Below are 20,847 nucleotides of genomic sequence, written 5' to 3' on the forward strand. Positions count from 1 at the left end.
GTGGGAGCTGGCTGGGGCGGCCCAGGGAGCCAAGGCTGCCACTCGGGGTACTGGGTATGGAGGAAGGATGAAGAAAAACCATGGGTCGACCTTGCGATGCGACACAGCTTTTATTGCTCTTTGAGGGGAGGAGGCAGTTGGGAGAAGAGCAGGGCCCCGGCCAAGGGCAGCCCCACATCTCCTGGCAGCCGGCAGAGCGACAGCGAGCATCAGCCGTGCCGCAGGAGCAGGCGCTTAGTGCGGGTCCCTGTCATCTGGAGTCAGCGAGCTTTGAAGGGGTGATCAGCAGGGCAGGAGGAAGGCAGAGCTGGGCCCCAAGCAGGCACGAGGCACCCAAGCTCCGGAGAGCAGCAATGCCGAAGGCACGTCCTTCCACAGAGCGTCGTGTCGGGATGTGCCAGGGGCTTTTCTGGAGCTCTCCTTCATCTGTGGCCGGAGCCAGTGTGGGGCTTAGCAGGGCCCACAGTTGCCGTTGAGGTACCTGTGGCCTCGGCCCCAGCCGCCATATCCGCAACCCCCATAGCCTCCGTAGCCCCCGTAGCCTCCATAGCCTCCGTAGCCCCCGTAGCCTCCGTAGCCCCCAAGGCCTCCATAGCCCCAAGAGCCCCAAGAGCCTCCATAGCCCCCAAGGCCTCCAAAACCGCCACGGCCTCCAAAAGTGCCACCAAAGCCCCCTCCAACTCCGGGGGCTCCCGCCGAGCCAACAACGCTGTACTGCGGGAAGGAGCTGAGGATGGGCCCGGGGAAGGTGACCACCGAGGGCGGGGGCTGGATCACCACCGTGGAGTCGGGGCACTGCCGCACGCAGGGCTCGTTGCAGGTGTCAGCCAGCGGGGCCGGGGCGGCCACCCCGCAGGAAGGGGCGCACAGGCTGGAGCAGGACATCTTCCAGGCAGGCAAGGAGTGCTGGAAAAGGCACCAGGGATTAGGCCAGGGTGTGGGGAAGGGGCTGTATGGAGGGAGGCAGGCAGAGATCCCCAAGAGGCTTCCAAGAGCTGGACTTACCCGGTTGATTGGGAGAGTCAAGTGGAGGAAGATGGATAGAGGGCTGCAAAGGCCTCAGCTCTTTTATACGTGTCCCACACTGCCTGGGGCGTCGGCCAAGGGGGTGGTGGTGGAAACCCCACGTAGTCATGAAATCAAGTGAAAAAGCTTCATGACACAGATAATGAAGCGAGACAATTATAGCCCTCTTCACTGGGGACTTTGGTGTGCAAACGTGCCCTGAAGAGGATAGGGGCGATGGGAGGGACAGACCGTGACACGTCATTACATGAAAGACAAGGCGGTGCTGTAGTTGACCTCGTGCCACCAATAAACCCCGATCTGTCCCTGATCCCCCACTTTGCCTATGTAGAAGAGTCCCGGGCATCTTGCAGAAGTGCTTTGCAATCCTGGGCACAGCCATCACGCCTGTCATTAGCTCTCTTTTACAGGCTGGTAAACAGAGGCAGCGGGAGGTTGGGCAAAGGCAGAAGGCATTCCACACGCTCGGGGTGACTTCCAAATGCCCACCATCTCTGAATGCCGGCAACAGCTGCGCATCTCACGGTCTTGGGGTCCACAGGCATCTCTGCTAATTGCCCACCCCGAAGGCTCGGGCGGGCATTGGGATTTTTAGGTCCCGGTTTCACTTGACGGCCATGCAAAGAGTAGAGGAGACGGGTGCCACGTGTGGCAAAACCGCAAACGCACAGCGGCCTGGTAGAGACGCGATGGGCACGGCAGTGGGGTAGAGCACAGGAGACCTCTGAGACGGGGGACGTATATGGAGGAGCAGAAGGGCAGCAACGCGACCAGGTCACTGTCAGCTCCTTCAGCCTCGTGTCTGTGAGCGTGGTCCTCCCCGAGCCCCCTCTGGAGGGACTTGATTACTCACCTGGGCACTGAGGACTGTGCCCGGAGATGCTGGCCGAGCATCCACAGAGAGCCAGGCTGCATGTGGCCACGCTCCCTACGGGCACAGGCATGCTGGGCACCGATGGCTCTGGGTGCGTGGCTGGACTGCTGCTGAGTGCTGAGTGTGGCGTGGTTGGGCACAGCAATCTTCTGCAAGATGCCCAGGATTCTTCTACGTAAGCAAAGTGAGGGATTAGGGACAGGTCAGGGTTTATTGGTGCCGCGAGTTCAGCTACAGCAGCGCCTTGTCTTTCATGTAATGATGCGTCACACTCTGTCCCTCCCATCACCTCTTTCTTCTCCAGGGCACGTTTGCACGCCAATGTCCCCAGTGAGGAGGCACATAGTTGTCTCGCACCGCTATCTGTGTCAGGAAGCTTGTCCGCTTGAATTCATAATTACCTGGGGTTTTTGCAACCGCCCCCTTGGCCGATGGCCTGGGCAGTCTGGGACATGTATAAAAGAGCTGAGGGCTTTGCAGCCCTCTGTCCAGTTTCCTCCGCTTGACTCTCCTGATCACTGTGGTAAGTCCAAGTCTTACCTCCACCTTTCCTTCCTCAGCAGTGGCTTTCTCAAGGTGTCTTTTGCTGAGTGCTCCACCACACTTTCATAGCACATGGTTAGGATGTGATGGTGCTGTTTCAGAACTATGGAAAGGATGGAAATTTAAACTCGTAGGTACGATGCCCCGAGTATGCCAGTGCCCTCAAGTCCTTTGGGAGCTTGGTGATTTTCCATCTGCTTTGGATGAGGGAGTTTTGCCTCCCTCCCGTGGCCGAGTAAGAACCAGGGAGCATGAGGGCAGCAAGGGGTCTAAAGCAGCATTTCAACTCTGGAACGTGTTTTTGCTCTGACTGCCGAGATAATCCCGAGCACGCCCTGGGACACAGGTTCCAAGTGTGAGAGAGGCCGGAGGGACTTAGGATCAGGCCTTGCACTGAGCCAGAGCTCTGCCTTGTCTTGCAGCTTTACCTCCCGAACCCAAGGATGTCCTGCTCCAGCCTGTGCGCCCCTTCCTGCGGGGTGGCCGCCCCGGCCCCGCTGGCTGACACCTGCAACGAGCCCTGCGTGCGGCAGTGCCCCGACTCCACGGTGGTGATCCAGCCCCCGCCCTCGGTGGTCACCTTCCCCGGGCCCATCCTCAGCTCCTTCCCGCAGTACAGCGTTGTTGGCTCGGCGGGAGCCCCCGGAGTTGGAGGGGGCTTTGGTGGCACTTTTGGAGGCCGTGGCGGTTTTGGAGGCCTTGGGGGCTATGGAGGCTCTTGGGGCTCTTGGGGCTATGGAGGCCTTGGGGGCTACGGAGGCTACGGGGGCTACGGAGGCTATGGAGGCTACGGGGGCTACGGAGGCTATGGGGGTTGCGGATATGGCGGCTGGGGCCGAGGCCACAGGTACCTCAACGGCAACTGTGGGCCCTGCTAAGCCCCACACTGGCTCCGGCCACAGATGAAGGAGAGCTCCAGAAAAGCCCCTGGCACATCCCGACACGACGCTCTGTGGGAGGACGTGCCTTCGGCATTGCTGCTCTCCGGAGCTTGGGTGCCTCGTGCCTGCTTGGGGCCCAGCTGTGCCTTCCTCCTGCCCTACTTGAGCATCCCTTCAAGACTTGTTGCCCCCTGATGACAGAGACCTGCACTAGGTGCCTGCTCCTGTGGCACAGCTGATGCTCGCTGTCGCTCTGCCGGCTGCCAGGAGATGTGGGGCTGCCCTTGGCCGGGGCCCTGCTCTTCTCCCAACTGCCTCCTCCCCTCAAAGTGCAATAAAAGCTGTGTCGCATCGCAAGGTCGACCCATGGTTTTTCTTCATCCTTCCTTCTTCTTTCCCACTTCCCCCAAACCTCGGGGCGTGTTGGTGCGGGCCGCTTGAATCTGCCACGGTAGTGCCCTTGGAGCATTTGGGCAGTTTGCTCAGTGTCTTACAACTAGATGATGACAGTCCCAGCTGAGTCTTGTAGAGCACATCCCACTGAGCTTCCTCTGGTCTCCCACCAGCAATAAACACAATACATTCCCAAAGCCCACTTTGAATACGTGAAAGCGCCATAGGTGTCTTGCAGAAGCTCTTCCAAATCCCCTGCAAAACCAGCATGCCAGGCATTACCTCCTTTCATTGCCTTGTTAACGGCCACGTTTGGAGGTCCCGGGAAATGGAGAGACGACCACTGCATGTACAGGGCTGCTGGCCATGCCCCTGTGCCCAGCTAGAGGTGGGGGCCACCGGGAAGGAGTGAGATAGTCACAGCCAAGTCTTCCCAAATTTCCCCTCAGAGTCCTGAAGTGGCCACGGGTATCCAGTCAGGTGAAGCACAAAGCTCTCCGAGCAGGAGGTTGGACTGTCTACCCTCCTGAGGTGCCTCCCTTCTCCAAGTATCTTCTGATCTTGTGATCCCAGGACGGCAAAGTGGTCTTGGACAGAGACAGTTCCGGCCAGAGCCACCAGGAAGGGCAGCGTGGCAGCACGTTGGTCGCTGCTGGGGAGCTCAAGAAAAGATGTCTCATCCGCAGCTGTGAACACAGAGGATGGGATAGAAGGCAGCGAAATGGCAAGAGCAGGCGTTCCTTCCTTCCACTGCCTGAACTGAAGTTTGCACGTCTTCTCTTTCCCTTGAGGGTGTTTCAAGCTCTGCCCGTCCTCGCAGCTGGCCAGGTCCCCCTGCACTGACTCTCGGCCACCCACCAGGTCCTGGCTCACGTGGTGTCCCCTGTGTGTCTGCTGAGGGCACAGTGGTGGAAGGGGGTTCTGGTGACCCCGTCATGGCTGCTGTGGCTGGGTGCTTTGCGGGGGGTGTGGCAGCGTGGGCTACTTTGTGGGCTGGTGTGCAAACAAGGGCCAGCAGATCTGGTCCAGAGCACCGGGCTGTGGAAAGCTCTCCTGTCATTCTTTTCCTGGGCAGAGCCGTATCCCCAGGTGGCAGGTGGGTGACACAGGGAATCCCAGGAAGAGCTTCTGCTCCAGCAGTGGGGGCAAGACGGGGCCAAAAGTGCTGCAAGCAGCAGTGGAAGACGGAGGAAAAACAGGGTGAGGAGGTGGTGCAGGGGTGCAGGGATGTGGAGGGGATGGAGGCATGGCAGTTGGGGAGGTGCTGGGGGTTGCTCACCGTCTCCCCTATCGACCCATGGCCTCCCAAGTGGCTCTGACCTGGGCCTTTGCCGTTGGAGCGGCTCCGTTGGCATCCCAGTCCCCGCGGCCCCGAGGCTGCAGGCAGCCCGTGGGGAATGGCGAGAGCGGGCGGCAAACTCACTGTGGGGCCCAACAGCTCTTCTTGGGCTGTAGAGTGCAGGAGCCCAAAGTGGGGGGAAGACAGGGAAGGGAAAGAGGGAGAAGCTGTTGGTGAAGGAGACGAGCGTGATCCCTGCTGCATAAGACGGGCTGGTGGAGGGACGTGCTGCCAAGGGCAGGCAGGAGGAAGCACAGCAGCTCCTGCAGGTGCCCCTGACGAGGCCCCGGGTGGGAGCTGGCTGGGGCGGCCCAGGGAGCCAAGGCTGCCACTCGGGGTACTGGGTATGGAGGAAGGATGAAGAAAAACCATGGGTCGACCTTGCGATGCGACACAGCTTTTATTGCTCTTTGAGGGGAGGAGGCAGTTGGGAGAAGAGCAGGGCCCCGGCCAAGGGCAGCCCCACATCTCCTGGCAGCCGGCAGAGCGACAGCGAGCATCAGCCGTGCCGCAGGAGCAGGCGCTTAGTGCGGGTCCCTGTCATCGGGAGTCAGCGAGCTTTGAAGGGGTGATCAGCAGGGCAGGAGGAAGGCAGAGCTGGGCCCCAAGCAGGCACGAGGCACCCAAGCTCCGGAGAGCAGCAATGCCGAAGGCACGTCCTTCCACAGAGCGTCGTGTCGGGATGTGCCAGGGGCTTTTCTGGAGCTCTCCTTCATCTGTGGCCGGAGCCAGTGTGGGGCTTAGCAGGGCCCACAGTTGCCGTTGAGGTACCTGTGGCCTCGGCCCCAGCCGCCATATCCGCAACCCCCATAGCCTCCGTAGCCCCCGTAGCCTCCATAGCCTCCGTAGCCCCCGTAGCCTCCGTAGCCCCCAAGGCCTCCATAGCCCCAAGAGCCCCAAGAGCCTCCATAGCCCCCAAGGCCTCCAAAACCGCCACGGCCTCCAAAAGTGCCACCAAAGCCCCCTCCAACTCCGGGGGCTCCCGCCGAGCCAACAACGCTGTACTGCGGGAAGGAGCTGAGGATGGGCCCGGGGAAGGTGACCACCGAGGGCGGGGGCTGGATCACCACCGTGGAGTCGGGGCACTGCCGCACGCAGGGCTCGTTGCAGGTGTCAGCCAGCGGGGCCGGGGCGGCCACCCCGCAGGAAGGGGCGCACAGGCTGGAGCAGGACATCTTCCAGGCAGGCAAGGAGTGCTGGAAAAGGCACCAGGGATTAGGCCAGGGTGTGGGGAAGGGGCTGTATGGAGGGAGGCAGGCAGAGATCCCCAAGAGGCTTCCAAGAGCTGGACTTACCCGGTTGATTGGGAGAGCCAAGTGGAGGAAGATGGATAGAGGGCTGCAAAGGCCTCAGCTCTTTTATACGTGTCCCACACTGCCTGGGGCGTCGGCCAAGGGGGTGGTGGTGGAAACCCCACGTAGTCATGAAATCAAGTGAAAAAGCTTCATGACACAGATAATGAAGCGAGACAATTATAGCCCTCTTCACTGGGGACTTTGGTGTGCAAACGTGCCCTGAAGAGGATAGGGGCGATGGGAGGGACAGACCGTGACACGTCATTACATGAAAGACAAGGCGGTGCTGTAGTTGACCTCGTGCCACCAATAAACCCCGATCTGTCCCTGATCCCCCACTTTGCCTATGTAGAAGAGTCCCGGGCATCTTGCAGAAGTGCTTTGCAATCCTGGGCACAGCCATCACGCCTGTCATTAGCTCTCTTTTACAGGCTGGTAAACAGAGGCAGCGGGAGGTTGGGCAAAGGCAGAAGGCATTCCACACGCTCGGGGTGACTTCCAAATGCCCACCATCTCTGAATGCCGGCAACAGCTGCGCATCTCACGGTCTTGGGGTCCACAGGCATCTCTGCTAATTGCCCACCCCGAAGGCTCGGGCGGGCATTGGGATTTTTAGGTCCCGGTTTCACTTGACGGCCATGCAAAGAGTAGAGGAGACGGGTGCCACGTGTGGCAAAACCGCAAACGCACAGCGGCCTGGTAGAGACGCGATGGGCACGGCAGTGGGGTAGAGCACAGGAGACCTCTGAGACGGGGGACGTATATGGAGGAGCAGAAGGGCAGCAACGCGACCAGGTCACTGTCAGCTCCTTCAGCCTCGTGTCTGTGAGCGTGGTCCTCCCCGAGCCCCCTCTGGAGGGACTTGATTACTCACCTGGGCACTGAGGACTGTGCCCGGAGATGCTGGCCGAGCATCCACAGAGAGCCAGGCTGCATGTGGCCACGCTCCCTACGGGCACAGGCATGCTGGGCACCGATGGCTCTGGGTGCGTGGCTGGACTGCTGCTGAGTGCTGAGTGTGGCGTGGTTGGGCACAGCAATCTTCTGCAAGATGCCCAGGATTCTTCTACGTAAGCAAAGTGAGGGATTAGGGACAGGTCAGGGTTTATTGGTGCCGCGAGTTCAGCTACAGCAGCGCCTTGTCTTTCATGTAATGATGCGTCACACTCTGTCCCTCCCATCACCTCTTTCTTCTCCAGGGCACGTTTGCACGCCAATGTCCCCAGTGAGGAGGCACATAGTTGTCTCGCACCGCTATCTGTGTCAGGAAGCTTGTCCGCTTGAATTCATAATTACCTGGGGTTTTTGCAACCGCCCCCTTGGCCGATGGCCCGGGCAGTCTGGGACATGTATAAAAGAGCTGAGGGCTTTGCAGCCCTCTGTCCAGTTTCCTCCGCTTGACTCTCCTGATCACTGTGGTAAGTCCAAGTCTTACCTCCACCTTTCCTTCCTCAGCAGTGGCTTTCTCAAGGTGTCTTTTGCTGAGTGCTCCACCACACTTTCATAGCACATGGTTAGGATGTGATGGTGCTGTTTCAGAACTATGGAAAGGATGGAAATTTAAACTCGTAGGTACGATGCCCCGAGTATGCCAGTGCCCTCAAGTCCTTTGGGAGCTTGGTGATTTTCCATCTGCTTTGGATGAGGGAGTTTTGCCTCCCTCCCGTGGCCGAGTAAGAACCAGGGAGCATGAGGGCAGCAAGGGGTCTAAAGCAGCATTTCAACTCTGGAACGTGTTTTTGCTCTGACTGCCGAGATAATCCCGAGCACGCCCTGGGACACAGGTTCCAAGTGTGAGAGAGGCCGGAGGGACTTAGGATCAGGCCTTGCACTGAGCCAGAGCTCTGCCTTGTCTTGCAGCTTTACCTCCCGAACCCAAGGATGTCCTGCTCCAGCCTGTGCGCCCCTTCCTGCGGGGTGGCCGCCCCGGCCCCGCTGGCTGACACCTGCAACGAGCCCTGCGTGCGGCAGTGCCCCGACTCCACGGTGGTGATCCAGCCCCCGCCCTCGGTGGTCACCTTCCCCGGGCCCATCCTCAGCTCCTTCCCGCAGTACAGCGTTGTTGGCTCGGCGGGAGCCCCCGGAGTTGGAGGGGGCTTTGGTGGCACTTTTGGAGGCCGTGGCGGTTTTGGAGGCCTTGGGGGCTATGGAGGCTCTTGGGGCTCTTGGGGCTATGGAGGCCTTGGGGGCTACGGAGGCTACGGGGGCTACGGAGGCTATGGAGGCTACGGGGGCTACGGAGGCTATGGGGGTTGCGGATATGGCGGCTGGGGCCGAGGCCACAGGTACCTCAACGGCAACTGTGGGCCCTGCTAAGCCCCACACTGGCTCCGGCCACAGATGAAGGAGAGCTCCAGAAAAGCCCCTGGCACATCCCGACACGACGCTCTGTGGAAGGACGTGCCTTCGGCATTGCTGCTCTCCGGAGCTTGGGTGCCTCGTGCCTGCTTGGGGCCCAGCTCTGCCTTCCTCCTGCCCTACTTGAGCATCCCTTCAAGACTTGTTGCCCCCTGATGACAGAGACCTGCACTAGGTGCTTGCTCCTGTGGCACAGCTGATGCTCGCTGTCGCTCTGCCGGCTGCCAGGAGATGTGGGGCTGCCCTTGGCCGGGGCCCTGCTCTTCTCCCAACTGCCTCCTCCCCTCAAAGTGCAATAAAAGCTGTGTCGCATCGCAAGGTCGACCCATGGTTTTTCTTCATCCTTCCTTCTTCTTTCCCACTTCCCCCAAACCTCGGGGCGTGTTGGTGCGGGCCGCTTGAATCTGCCACGGTAGTGCCCTTGGAGCATTTGGGCAGTTTGCTCAGTGTCTTACAACTAGATGATGACAGTCCCAGCTGAGTCTTGTAGAGCACATCCCACTGAGCTTCCTCTGGTCTCCCACCAGCAATAAACACAATACATTCCCAAAGCCCACTTTGAATTCGTGAAAGCGCCATAGGTGTCTTGCAGAAGCTCTTCCAAATCCCCTGCAAAACCAGCATGCCAGGCATTACCTCCTTTCATTGCCTTGTTAACGGCCACGTTTGGAGGTCCCGGGAAATGGAGAGACGACCACTGCATGTACAGGGCTGCTGGCCATGCCCCTGTGCCCAGCTAGAGGTGGGGGCCACCGGGAAGGAGTGAGATAGTCACAGCCAAGTCTTCCCAAATTTCCCCTCAGAGTCCTGACTCAGAGTCCTGAAGTGGCCACGGGTATCCAGTCAGGTGAAGCACAAAGCTCTCCGAGCAGGAGGTTGGACTGTCTACCCTCCTGAGGTGCCTCCCTTCTCCAAGTATCTTCTGATCTTGTGATCCCAGGACGGCAAAGTGGTCTTGGACAGAGACAGTTCCGGCCAGAGCCACCAGGAAGGGCAGCGTGGCAGCACGTTGGTCGCTGCTGGGGAGCTCAAGAAAAGATGTCTCATCCGCAGCTGTGAACACAGAGGATGGGATAGAAGGCAGCGAAATGGCAAGAGCAGGCGTTCCTTCCTTCCACTGCCTGAACTGAAGTTTGCACGTCTTCTCTTTCCCTTGAGGGTGTTTCAAGCTCTGCCCGTCCTCGCAGCTGGCCAGGTCCCCCTGCACTGACTCTCGGCCACCCACCAGGTCCTGGCTCACGTGGTGTCCCCTGTGTGTCTGCTGAGGGCACAGTGGTGGAAGGGGGTTCTGGTGACCCCGTCATGGCTGCTGTGGCTGGGTGCTTTGCGGGGGGTGTGGCAGCGTGGGCTACTTTGTGGGCTGGTGTGCAAACAAGGGCCAGCAGATCTGGTCCAGAGCACCGGGCTGTGGAAAGCTCTCCTGTCATTCTTTTCCTGGGCAGAGCCGTATCCCCAGGTGGCAGGTGGGTGACACAGGGAATCCCAGGAAGAGCTTCTGCTCCAGCAGTGGGGGCAAGACGGGGCCAAAAGTGCTGCAAGCAGCAGTGGAAGACGGAGGAAAAACAGGGTGAGGAGGTGGTGCAGGGGTGCAGGGATGTGGAGGGGATGGAGGCATGGCAGTTGGGGAGGTGCTGGGGGTTGCTCACCGTCTCCCCTATCGACCCATGGCCTCCCAAGTGGCTCTGACCTGGGCCTTTGCCGTTGGAGCGGCTCCGTTGGCATCCCAGTCCCCGCGGCCCCGAGGCTGCAGGCAGCCCGTGGGGAATGGCCAGAGCGGGCGGCAAACTCACTGTGGGGCCCAACAGCTCTTCTTGGGCTGTAGAGTGCAGGAGCCCAAAGTGGGGGGAAGACAGGGAAGGGAAAGAGGGAGAAGCTGTTGGTGAAGGAGACGAGCGTGATCCCTGCTGCATAAGACGGGCTGGTGGAGGGACGTGCTGCCAAGGGCAGGCAGGAGGAAGCACAGCAGCTCCTGCAGGTGCCCCTGACGAGGCCCCGGGTGGGAGCTGGCTGGGGCGGCCCAGGGAGCCAAGGCTGCCACTCGGGGTACTGGGTATGGAGGAAGGATGAAGAAAAACCATGGGTCGACCTTGCATGCGACACAGCTTTTATTGCTCTTTGAGGGGAGGAGGCAGTTGGGAGAAGAGCAGGGCCCCGGCCAAGGGCAGCCCCACATCTCCTGGCAGCCGGCAGAGCGACAGCGAGCATCAGCCGTGCCGCAGGAGCAGGCGCTTAGTGCGGGTCCCTGTCATCGGGAGTCAGCGAGCTTTGAAGGGGTGATCAGCAGGGCAGGAGGAAGGCAGAGCTGGGCCCCAAGCAGGCACGAGGCACCCAAGCTCCGGAGAGCAGCAATGCCGAAGGCACGTCCTTCCACAGAGCGTCGTGTCGGGATGTGCCAGGGGCTTTTCTGGAGCTCTCCTTCATCTGTGGCCGGAGCCAGTGTGGGGCTTAGCAGGGCCCACAGTTGCCGTTGAGGTACCTGTGGCCTCGGCCCCAGCCGCCATATCCGCAACCCCCATAGCCTCCGTAGCCCCCGTAGCCTCCATAGCCTCCGTAGCCCCCGTAGCCTCCGTAGCCCCCAAGGCCTCCATAGCCCCAAGAGCCCCAAGAGCCTCCATAGCCCCCAAGGCCTCCAAAACCGCCACGGCCTCCAAAAGTGCCACCAAAGCCCCCTCCAACTCCGGGGGCTCCCGCCGAGCCAACAACGCTGTACTGCGGGAAGGAGCTGAGGATGGGCCCGGGGAAGGTGACCACCGAGGGCGGGGGCTGGATCACCACCGTGGAGTCGGGGGCACTGCCGCACGCAGGGCTCGTTGCAGGTGTCAGCCAGCGGGGCCGGGGCGGCCACCCCGCAGGAAGGGGCGCACAGGCTGGAGCAGGACATCTTCCAGGCAGGCAAGGAGTGCTGGAAAAGGCACCAGGGATTAGGCCAGGGTGTGGGGAAGGGGCTGTATGGAGGGAGGCAGGCAGAGATCCCCAAGAGGCTTCCAAGAGCTGGACTTACCCGGTTGATTGGGAGAGCCAAGTGGAGGAAGATGGATAGAGGGCTGCAAAGGCCTCAGCTCTTTTATACGTGTCCCACACTGCCTGGGGCGTCGGCCAAGGGGGTGGTGGTGGAAACCCCACGTAGTCATGAAATCAAGTGAAAAAGCTTCATGACACAGATAATGAAGCGAGACAATTATAGCCCTCTTCACTGGGGACTTTGGTGTGCAAACGTGCCCTGAAGAGGATAGGGGCGATGGGAGGGACAGACCGTGACACGTCATTACATGAAAGACAAGGCGGTGCTGTAGTTGACCTCGTGCCACCAATAAACCCCGATCTGTCCCTGATCCCCCACTTTGCCTATGTAGAAGAGTCCCGGGCATCTTGCAGAAGTGCTTTGCAATCCTGGGCACAGCCATCACGCCTGTCATTAGCTCTCTTTTACAGGCTGGTAAACAGAGGCAGCGGGAGGTTGGGCAAAGGCAGAAGGCATTCCACACGCTCGGGGTGACTTCCAAATGCCCACCATCTCTGAATGCCGGCAACAGCTGCGCATCTCACGGTCTTGGGGTCCACAGGCATCTCTGCTAATTGCCCACCCCGAAGGCTCGGGCGGGCATTGGGATTTTTAGGTCCGGTTTCACTTGACGGCCATGCAAAGAGTAGAGGAGACGGGTGCCACGTGTGGCAAAACCGCAAACGCACAGCGGCCTGGTAGAGACGCGATGGGCACTGGGCAGTGGGGTAGAGCACAGGAGACCTCTGAGACGGGGGACGTATATGGAGGAGCAGAAGGGCAGCAACGCGACCAGGTCACTGTCAGCTCCTTCAGCCTCGTGTCTGTGAGCGTGGTCCTCCCCGAGCCCCCTCTGGAGGGACTTGATTACTCACCTGGGCACTGAGGACTGTGCCCGGAGATGCTGGCCGAGCATCCACAGAGAGCCAGGCTGCATGTGGCCACGCTCCCTACGGGCACAGGCATGCTGGGCACCGATGGCTCTGGGTGCGTGGCTGGACTGCTGCTGAGTGCTGAGTGTGGCGTGGTTGGGCACAGCAATCTTCTGCAAGATGCCCAGGATTCTTCTACGTAAGCAAAGTGAGGGATTAGGGACAGGTCAGGGTTTATTGGTGCCGCGAGTTCAGCTACAGCAGCGCCTTGTCTTTCATGTAATGATGCGTCACACTCTGTCCCTCCCATCACCTCTTTCTTCTCCAGGGCACGTTTGCACGCCAATGTCCCCAGTGAGGAGGCACATAGTTGTCTCGCACCGCTATCTGTGTCAGGAAGCTTGTCCGCTTGAATTCATAATTACCTGGGGTTTTTGCAACCGCCCCCTTGGCCGATGGCCCGGGCAGTCTGGGACATGTATAAAAGAGCTGAGGGCTTTGCAGCCCTCTGTCCAGTTTCCTCCGCTTGACTCTCCTGATCACTGTGGTAAGTCCAAGTCTTACCTCCACCTTTCCTTCCTCAGCAGTGGCTTTCTCAAGGTGTCTTTTGCTGAGTGCTCCACCACACTTTCATAGCACATGGTTAGGATGTGATGGTGCTGTTTCAGAACTATGGAAAGGATGGAAATTTAAACTCGTAGGTACGATGCCCCGAGTATGCCAGTGCCCTCAAGTCCTTTGGGAGCTTGGTGATTTTCCATCTGCTTTGGATGAGGGAGTTTTGCCTCCCTCCCGTGGCCGAGTAAGAACCAGGGAGCATGAGGGCAGCAAGGGGTCTAAAGCAGCATTTCAACTCTGGAACGTGTTTTTGCTCTGACTGCCGAGATAATCCCGAGCACGCCCTGGGACACAGGTTCCAAGTGTGAGAGAGGCCGGAGGGACTTAGGATCAGGCCTTGCACTGAGCCAGAGCTCTGCCTTGTCTTGCAGCTTTACCTCCCGAACCCAAGGATGTCCTGCTCCAGCCTGTGCGCCCCTTCCTGCGGGGTGGCCGCCCCGGCCCCGCTGGCTGACACCTGCAACGAGCCCTGCGTGCGGCAGTGCCCCGACTCCACGGTGGTGATCCAGCCCCCGCCCTCGGTGGTCACCTTCCCCGGGCCCATCCTCAGCTCCTTCCCGCAGTACAGCGTTGTTGGCTCGGCGGGAGCCCCCGGAGTTGGAGGGGGCTTTGGTGGCACTTTTGGAGGCCGTGGCGGTTTTGGAGGCCTTGGGGGCTATGGAGGCTCTTGGGGCTCTTGGGGCTATGGAGGCCTTGGGGGCTACGGAGGCTACGGGGGCTACGGAGGCTATGGAGGCTACGGGGGCTACGGAGGCTATGGGGGTTGCGGATATGGCGGCTGGGGCCGAGGCCACAGGTACCTCAACGGCAACTGTGGGCCCTGCTAAGCCCCACACTGGCTCCGGCCACAGATGAAGGAGAGCTCCAGAAAAGCCCCTGGCACATCCCGACACGACGCTCTGTGGAAGGACGTGCCTTCGGCATTGCTGCTCTCCGGAGCTTGGGTGCCTCGTGCCTGCTTGGGGCCCAGCTGTGCCTTCCTCCTGCCCTACTTGAGCATCCCTTCAAGACTTGTTGCCCCCTGATGACAGAGACCTGCACTAGGTGCCTGCTCCTGTGGCACAGCTGATGCTCGCTGTCGCTCTGCCGGCTGCCAGGAGATGTGGGGCTGCCCTTGGCCGGGGCCCTGCTCTTCTCCCAACTGCCTCCTCCCCTCAAAGTGCAATAAAAGCTGTGTCGCATCGCAAGGTCGACCCATGGTTTTTCTTCATCCTTCCTTCTTCTTTCCCACTTCCCCCAAACCTCGGGGCGTGTTGGTGCGGGCCGCTTGAATCTGCCACGGTAGTGCCCTTGGAGCATTTGGGCAGTTTGCTCAGTGTCTTACAACTAGATGATGACAGTCCCAGCTGAGTCTTGTAGAGCACATCCCACTGAGCTTCCTCTGGTCTCCCACCAGCAATAAACACAATACATTCCCAAAGCCCACTTTGAATTCGTGAAAGCGCCATAGGTGTCTTGCAGAAGCTCTTCCAAATCCCCTGCAAAACCAGCATGCCAGGCATTACCTCCTTTCATTGCCTTGTTAACGGCCACGTTTGGAGGTCCCGGGAAATGGAGAGACGACCACTGCATGTACAGGGCTGCTGGCCATGCCCCTGTGCCCAGCTAGAGGTGGGGGCCACCGGGAAGGAGTGAGATAGTCACAGCCAAGTCTTCCCAAATTTCCCCTCAGAGGCCTGAAGTGGCCACGGGTATCCAGTCAGGTGAAGCACAAAGCTCTCCGAGCAGGAGGTTGGACTGTCTACCCTCCTGAGGTGCCTCCCTTCTCCAAGTATCTTCTGATCTTGTGATCCCAGGACGGCAAAGTGGTCTTGGACAGAGACAGTTCCGGCCAGAGCCACCAGGAAGGGCAGCGTGGCAGCACGTTGGTCGCTGCTGGGGAGCTCAAGAAAAGATGTCTCATCCGCAGCTGTGAACACAGAGGATGGGATAGAAGGCAGCGAAATGGCAAGAGCAGGCGTTCCTTCCTTCCACTGCCTGAACTGAAGTTTGCACGTCTTCTCTTTCCCTTGAGGGTGTTTCAAGCTCTGCCCGTCCTCGCAGCTGGCCAGGTCCCCCTGCACTGACTCTCGGCCACCCACCAGGTCCTGGCTCACGTGGTGTCCCCTGTGTGTCTGCTGAGGGCACAGTGGTGGAAGGGGGTTCTGGTGACCCCGTCATGGCTGCTGTGGCTGGGTGCTTTGCGGGGGGTGTGGCAGCGTGGGCTACTTTGTGGGCTGGTGTGCAAACAAGGGCCAGCAGATCTGGTCCAGAGCACCGGGCTGTGGAAAGCTCTCCTGTCATTCTTTTCCTGGGCAGAGCCGTATCCCCAGGTGGCAGGTGGGTGACACAGGGAATCCCAGGAAGAGCTTCTGCTCCAGCAGTGGGGGCAAGACGGGGCCAAAAGTGCTGCAAGCAGCAGTGGAAGACGGAGGAAAAACAGGGTGAGGAGGTGGTGCAGGGGTGCAGGGATGTGGAGGGGATGGAGGCATGGCAGTTGGGGAGGTGCTGGGGGTTGCTCACCGTCTCCCCTATCGACCCATGGCCTCCCAAGTGGCTCTGACCTGGGCCTTTGCCGTTGGAGCGGCTCCGTTGGCATCCCAGTCCCCGCGGCCCCGAGGCTGCAGGCAGCCCGTGGGGAATGGCCAGAGCGGGCGGCAAACTCACTGTGGGGCCCAACAGCTCTTCTTGGGCTGTAGAGTGCAGGAGCCCAAAGTGGGGGGAAGACAGGGAAGGGAAAGAGGGAGAAGCTGTTGGTGAAGGAGACGAGCGTGATCCCTGCTGCATAAGACGGGCTGGTGGAGGGACGTGCTGCCAAGGGCAGGCAGGAGGAAGCACAGCAGCTCCTGCAGGTGCCCCTGACGAGGCCCCGGGTGGGAGCTGGCTGGGGCGGCCCAGGGAGCCAAGGCTGCCACTCGGGGTACTGGGTATGGAGGAAGGATGAAGAAAAACCATGGGTCGACCTTGCGATGCGACACAGCTTTTATTGCTCTTTGAGGGGAGGAGGCAGTTGGGAGAAGAGCAGGGCCCCGGCCAAGGGCAGCCCCACATCTCCTGGCAGCCGGCAGAGCGACAGCGAGCATCAGCCGTGCCGCAGGAGCAGGCGCTTAGTGCGGGTCCCTGTCATCGGGAGTCAGCGAGCTTTGAAGGGGTGATCAGCAGGGCAGGAGGAAGGCAGAGCTGGGCCCCAAGCAGGCACGAGGCACCCAAGCTCCGGAGAGCAGCAATGCCGAAGGCACGTCCTTCCACAGAGCGTCGTGTCGGGATGTGCCAGGGGCTTTTCTGGAGCTCTCCTTCATCTGTGGCCGGAGCCAGTGTGGGGCTTAGCAGGGCCCACAGTTGCCGTTGAGGTACCTGTGGCCTCGGCCCCAGCCGCCATATCCGCAACCCCCATAGCCTCCGTAGCCCCCGTAGCCTCCATAGCCTCCGTAGCCCCCGTAGCCTCCGTAGCCCCCAAGGCCTCCATAGCCCCAAGAGCCCCAAGAGCCTCCATAGCCCCCAAGGCCTCCAAAACCGCCACGGCCTCCAAAAGTGCCACCAAAGCCCCCTCCAACTCCGGGGGCTCCCGCCGAGCCAACAACGCTGTACTGCGGGAAGGAGCTGAGGATGGGCCCGGGGAAGGTGACCACCGAGGGCGGGGGCTGGATCACCACCGTGGAGTCGGGGCACTGCCGCACGCAGGGCTCGTTGCAGGTGTCAGCCAGCGGGGCCGGGGCGGCCACCCCGCAGGAAGGGGCGCACAGGCTGGAGCAGGACATCTTCCAGGCAGGCAAGGAGTGCTGGAAAAGGCACCAGGGATTAGGCCAGGGTGTGGGGAAGGGGCTGTATGGAGGGAGGCAGGCAGAGATCCCCAAGAGGCTTCCAAGAGCTGGACTTACCCGGTTGATTGGGAGAGCCAAGTGGAGGAAGATGGATAGAGGGCTGCAAAGGCCTCAGCTCTTTTATACGTGTCCCACACTGCCTGGGGCGTCGGCCAAGGGGGTGGTGGTGGAAACCCCACGTAGTCATGAAATCAAGTGAAAAAGCTTCATGACACAGATAATGAAGCGAGACAATTATAGCCCTCTTCACTGGGGACTTTGGTGTGCAAACGTGCCCTGAAGAGGATAGGGGCGATGGGAGGGACAGACCGTGACACGTCATTACATGAAAGACAAGGCGGTGCTGTAGTTGACCTCGTGCCACCAATAAACCCCGATCTGTCCCTGATCCCCCACTTTGCCTATGTAGAAGAGTCCCGGGCATCTTGCAGAAGTGCTTTGCAATCCTGGGCACAGCCATCACGCCTGTCATTAGCTCTCTTTTACAGGCTGGTAAACAGAGGCAGCGGGAGGTTGGGCAAAGGCAGAAGGCATTCCACACGCTCGGGGTGACTTCCAAATGCCCACCATCTCTGAATGCCGGCAACAGCTGCGCATCTCACGGTCTTGGGGTCCACAGGCATCTCTGCTAATTGCCCACCCCGAAGGCTCGGGCGGGCATTGGGATTTTTAGGTCCCGGTTTCACTTGACGGCCATGCAAAGAGTAGAGGAGACGGGTGCCACGTGTGGCAAAACCGCAAACGCACAGCGGCCTGGTAGAGACGCGATGGGCACGGCAGTGGGGTAGAGCACAGGAGACCTCTGAGACGGGGGACGTATATGGAGGAGCAGAAGGGCAGCAACGCGACCAGGTCACTGTCAGCTCCTTCAGCCTCGTGTCTGTGAGCGTGGTCCTCCCCGAGCCCCCTCTGGAGGGACTTGATTACTCACCTGGGCACTGAGGACTGTGCCCGGAGATGCTGGCCGAGCATCCACAGAGAGCCAGGCTGCATGTGGCCACGCTCCCTACGGGCACAGGCATGCTGGGCACCGATGGCTCTGGGTGCGTGGCTGGACTGCTGCTGAGTGCTGAGTGTGGCGTGGTTGGGCACAGCAATCTTCTGCAAGATGCCCAGGATTCTTCTACGTAAGCAAAGTGAGGGATTAGGGACAGGTCAGGGTTTATTGGTGCCGCGAGTTCAGCTACAGCAGCGCCTTGTCTTTCATGTAATGATGCGTCACACTCTGTCCCTCCCATCACCTCTTTCTTCTCCAGGGCACGTTTGCACGCCAATGTCCCCAGTGAGGAGGCACATAGTTGTCTCGCACCGCTATCTGTGTCAGGAAGCTTGTCCGCTTGAATTCATAATTACCTGGGGTTTTTGCAACCGCCCCCTTGGCCGATGGCCCGGGCAGTCTGGGACATGTATAAAAGAGCTGAGGGCTTTGCAGCCCTCTGTCCAGTTTCCTCCGCTTGACTCTCCTGATCACTGTGGTAAGTCCAAGTCTTACCTCCACCTTTCCTTCCTCAGCAGTGGCTTTCTCAAGGTGTCTTTTGCTGAGTGCTCCACCACACTTTCATAGCACATGGTTAGGATGTGATGGTGCTGTTTCAGAACTATGGAAAGGATGGAAATTTAAACTCGTAGGTACGATGCCCCGAGTATGCCAGTGCCCTCAAGTCCTTTGGGAGCTTGGTGATTTTCCATCTGCTTTGGATGAGGGAGTTTTGCCTCCCTCCCGTGGCCGAGTAAGAACCAGGGAGCATGAGGGCAGCAAGGGGTCTAAAGCAGCATTTCAACTCTGGAACGTGTTTTTGCTCTGACTGCCGAGATAATCCCGAGCACGCCCTGGGACACAGGTTCCAAGTGTGAGAGAGGCCGGAGGGACTTAGGATCAGGCCTTGCACTGAGCCAGAGCTCTGCCTTGTCTTGCAGCTTTACCTCCCGAACCCAAGGATGTCCTGCTCCAGCCTGTGCGCCCCTTCCTGCGGGGTGGCCGCCCCGGCCCCGCTGGCTGACACCTGCAACGAGCCCTGCGTGCGGCAGTGCCCCGACTCCACGGTGGTGATCCAGCCCCCGCCCTCGGTGGTCACCTTCCCCGGGCCCATCCTCAGCTCCTTCCCGCAGTACAGCGTTGTTGGCTCGGCGGGAGCCCCCGGAGTTGGAGGGGGCTTTGGTGGCACTTTTGGAGGCCGTGGCGGTTTTGGAGGCCTTGGGGGCTATGGAGGCTCTTGGGGCTCTTGGGGCTATGGAGGCCTTGGGGGCTACGGAGGCTACGGGGGCTACGGAGGCTATGGAGGCTACGGGGGCTACGGAGGCTATGGGGGTTGCGGATATGGCGGCTGGGGCCGAGGCCACAGGTACCTCAACGGCAACTGTGGGCCCTGCTAAGCCCCACACTGGCTCCGGCCACAGATGAAGGAGAGCTCCAGAAAAGCCCCTGGCACATCCCGACACGACGCTCTGTGGGAGGACGTGCCTTCGGCATTGCTGCTCTCCGGAGCTTGGGTGCCTCGTGCCTGCTTGGGGCCCAGCTGTGCCTTCCTCCTGCCCTACTTGAGCATCCCTTCAAGACTTGTTGCCCCCTGATGACAGAGACCTGCACTAGGTGCCTGCTCCTGTGGCACAGCTGATGCTCGCTGTCGCTCTGCCGGCTGCCAGGAGATGTGGGGCTGCCCTTGGCCGGGGCCCTGCTCTTCTCCCAACTGCCTCCTCCCCTCAAAGTGCAATAAAAGCTGTGTCGCATCGCAAGGTCGACCCATGGTTTTTCTTCATCCTTCCTTCTTCTTTCCCACTTCCCCCAAACCTCGGGGCGTGTTGGTGCGGGCCGCTTGAATCTGCCACGGTAGTGCCCTTGGAGCATTTGGGCAGTTTGCTCAGTGTCTTACAACTAGATGATGACAGTCCCAGCTGAGTCTTGTAGAGCACATCCCACTGAGCTTCCTCTGGTCTCCCACCAGCAATAAACACAATACATTCCCAAAGCCCACTTTGAATACGTGAAAGCGCCATAGGTGTCTTGCAGAAGCTCTTCCAAATCCCCTGCAAAACCAGCATGCCAGGCATTACCTCCTTTCATTGCCTTGTTAACGGCCACGTTTGGAGGTCCCGGGAAATGGAGAGACGACCACTGCATGTACAGGGCTGCTGGCCATGCCCCTGTGCCCAGCTAGAGGTGGGGGCCACCGGGAAGGAGTGAGATAGTCACAGCCAAGTCTTCCCAAATTTCCCCTCAGAGGCCTGAAGTGGCCACGGGTATCCAGTCAGGTGAAGCACAAAGCTCTCCGAGCAGGAGGTTGGACTGTCTACCCTCCTGAGGTGCCTCCCTTCTCCAAGTATCTTCTGATCTTGTGATCCCAGGACGGCAAAGTGGTCTTGGACAGAGACAGTTCCGGCCAGAGCCACCAGGAAGGGCAGCGTGGCAGCACGTTGGTCGCTGCTGGGGAGCTCAAGAAAAGATGTCTCATCCGCAGCTGTGAACACAGAGGATGGGATAGAAGGCAGCGAAATGGCAAGAGCAGGCGTTCCTTCCTTCCACTGCCTGAACTGAAGTTTGCACGTCTTCTCTTTCCCTTGAGGGTGTTTCAAGCTCTGCCCGTCCTCGCAGCTGGCCAGGTCCCCCTGCACTGACTCTCGGCCACCCACCAGGTCCTGGCTCACGTGGTGTCCCCTGTGTGTCTGCTGAGGGCACAGTGGTGGAAGGGGGTTCTGGTGACCCCGTCATGGCTGCTGTGGCTGGGTGCTTTGCGGGGGGTGTGGCAGCGTGGGCTACTTTGTGGGCTGGTGTGCAAACAAGGGCCAGCAGATCTGGTCCAGAGCACCGGGCTGTGGAAAGCTCTCCTGTCATTCTTTTCCTGGGCAGAGC

The 20,847-nt window shown here is 60.1% G+C and overlaps 7 protein-coding genes and 1 pseudogene across 7 annotated transcripts; 4 read left to right on the forward strand and 4 right to left on the reverse strand.

Annotated features, from left to right (window-relative positions):
* Window positions 1-450: 450 nt before the first annotated feature.
* Window positions 451-885, reverse strand: LOC128146496 (claw keratin-like). Its single transcript, XM_052797918.1, has one exon. It carries the CDS (start codon window positions 883-885, stop codon window positions 451-453), a length of 435 nt encoding a protein of 144 aa, XP_052653878.1.
* A 2,001-nt stretch (window positions 886-2,886) lies between these two features.
* Window positions 2,887-3,321, forward strand: LOC128146490 (claw keratin-like). The gene has a single exon (XM_052797912.1). The coding sequence runs from the start codon at window positions 2,887-2,889 to the stop codon at window positions 3,319-3,321; it is 435 nt and encodes a 144-aa protein (XP_052653872.1).
* Window positions 3,322-5,796: 2,475 nt separating this feature from the next.
* LOC128146495 (claw keratin-like) lies at window positions 5,797-6,231 on the reverse strand. Its single transcript, XM_052797917.1, has one exon. The coding sequence runs from the start codon at window positions 6,229-6,231 to the stop codon at window positions 5,797-5,799; it is 435 nt and encodes a 144-aa protein (XP_052653877.1).
* Window positions 6,232-8,232: 2,001 nt separating this feature from the next.
* LOC128146491 (claw keratin-like) lies at window positions 8,233-8,667 on the forward strand. Its single transcript, XM_052797913.1, has one exon. It carries the CDS (start codon window positions 8,233-8,235, stop codon window positions 8,665-8,667), a length of 435 nt encoding a protein of 144 aa, XP_052653873.1.
* A 2,487-nt stretch (window positions 8,668-11,154) lies between these two features.
* Window positions 11,155-11,590, reverse strand: LOC128145585 (claw keratin-like; annotated as a pseudogene).
* Window positions 11,591-13,592: 2,002 nt separating this feature from the next.
* On the forward strand, window positions 13,593-14,027 carry LOC128146488 (claw keratin-like). The gene has a single exon (XM_052797911.1). The coding sequence runs from the start codon at window positions 13,593-13,595 to the stop codon at window positions 14,025-14,027; it is 435 nt and encodes a 144-aa protein (XP_052653871.1).
* Window positions 14,028-16,502: 2,475 nt separating this feature from the next.
* Window positions 16,503-16,937, reverse strand: LOC128146518 (claw keratin-like). The gene has a single exon (XM_052797941.1). The coding sequence runs from the start codon at window positions 16,935-16,937 to the stop codon at window positions 16,503-16,505; it is 435 nt and encodes a 144-aa protein (XP_052653901.1).
* A 2,001-nt stretch (window positions 16,938-18,938) lies between these two features.
* Window positions 18,939-19,373, forward strand: LOC128146217 (claw keratin-like). Its single transcript, XM_052797401.1, has one exon. The coding sequence runs from the start codon at window positions 18,939-18,941 to the stop codon at window positions 19,371-19,373; it is 435 nt and encodes a 144-aa protein (XP_052653361.1).
* The last annotated feature ends 1,474 nt before the right edge of the window (window positions 19,374-20,847 follow it).

The sequence above is a fragment of the Harpia harpyja genome, chromosome 9 (assembly GCF_026419915.1).
Source record: "Harpia harpyja isolate bHarHar1 chromosome 9, bHarHar1 primary haplotype, whole genome shotgun sequence".
NCBI lineage: Eukaryota > Metazoa > Chordata > Aves > Accipitriformes > Accipitridae > Harpia > Harpia harpyja.

Bases quoted from the DNA above. Each gene is read 5' to 3' on its own strand.
- LOC128146490 (XM_052797912.1), top strand. From the start codon at position 2,887: ATGTCCTGCTCCAGCCTGTGCGCCCCTTCCTGCGGGGTGGCCGCCCCG.
- LOC128146496 (XM_052797918.1), bottom strand. From the start codon at position 885: ATGTCCTGCTCCAGCCTGTGCGCCCCTTCCTGCGGGGTGGCCGCCCCG.
- LOC128146488 (XM_052797911.1), top strand. From the start codon at position 13,593: ATGTCCTGCTCCAGCCTGTGCGCCCCTTCCTGCGGGGTGGCCGCCCCG.
- LOC128146491 (XM_052797913.1), top strand. From the start codon at position 8,233: ATGTCCTGCTCCAGCCTGTGCGCCCCTTCCTGCGGGGTGGCCGCCCCG.
- LOC128146495 (XM_052797917.1), bottom strand. From the start codon at position 6,231: ATGTCCTGCTCCAGCCTGTGCGCCCCTTCCTGCGGGGTGGCCGCCCCG.
- LOC128146518 (XM_052797941.1), bottom strand. From the start codon at position 16,937: ATGTCCTGCTCCAGCCTGTGCGCCCCTTCCTGCGGGGTGGCCGCCCCG.
- LOC128146217 (XM_052797401.1), top strand. From the start codon at position 18,939: ATGTCCTGCTCCAGCCTGTGCGCCCCTTCCTGCGGGGTGGCCGCCCCG.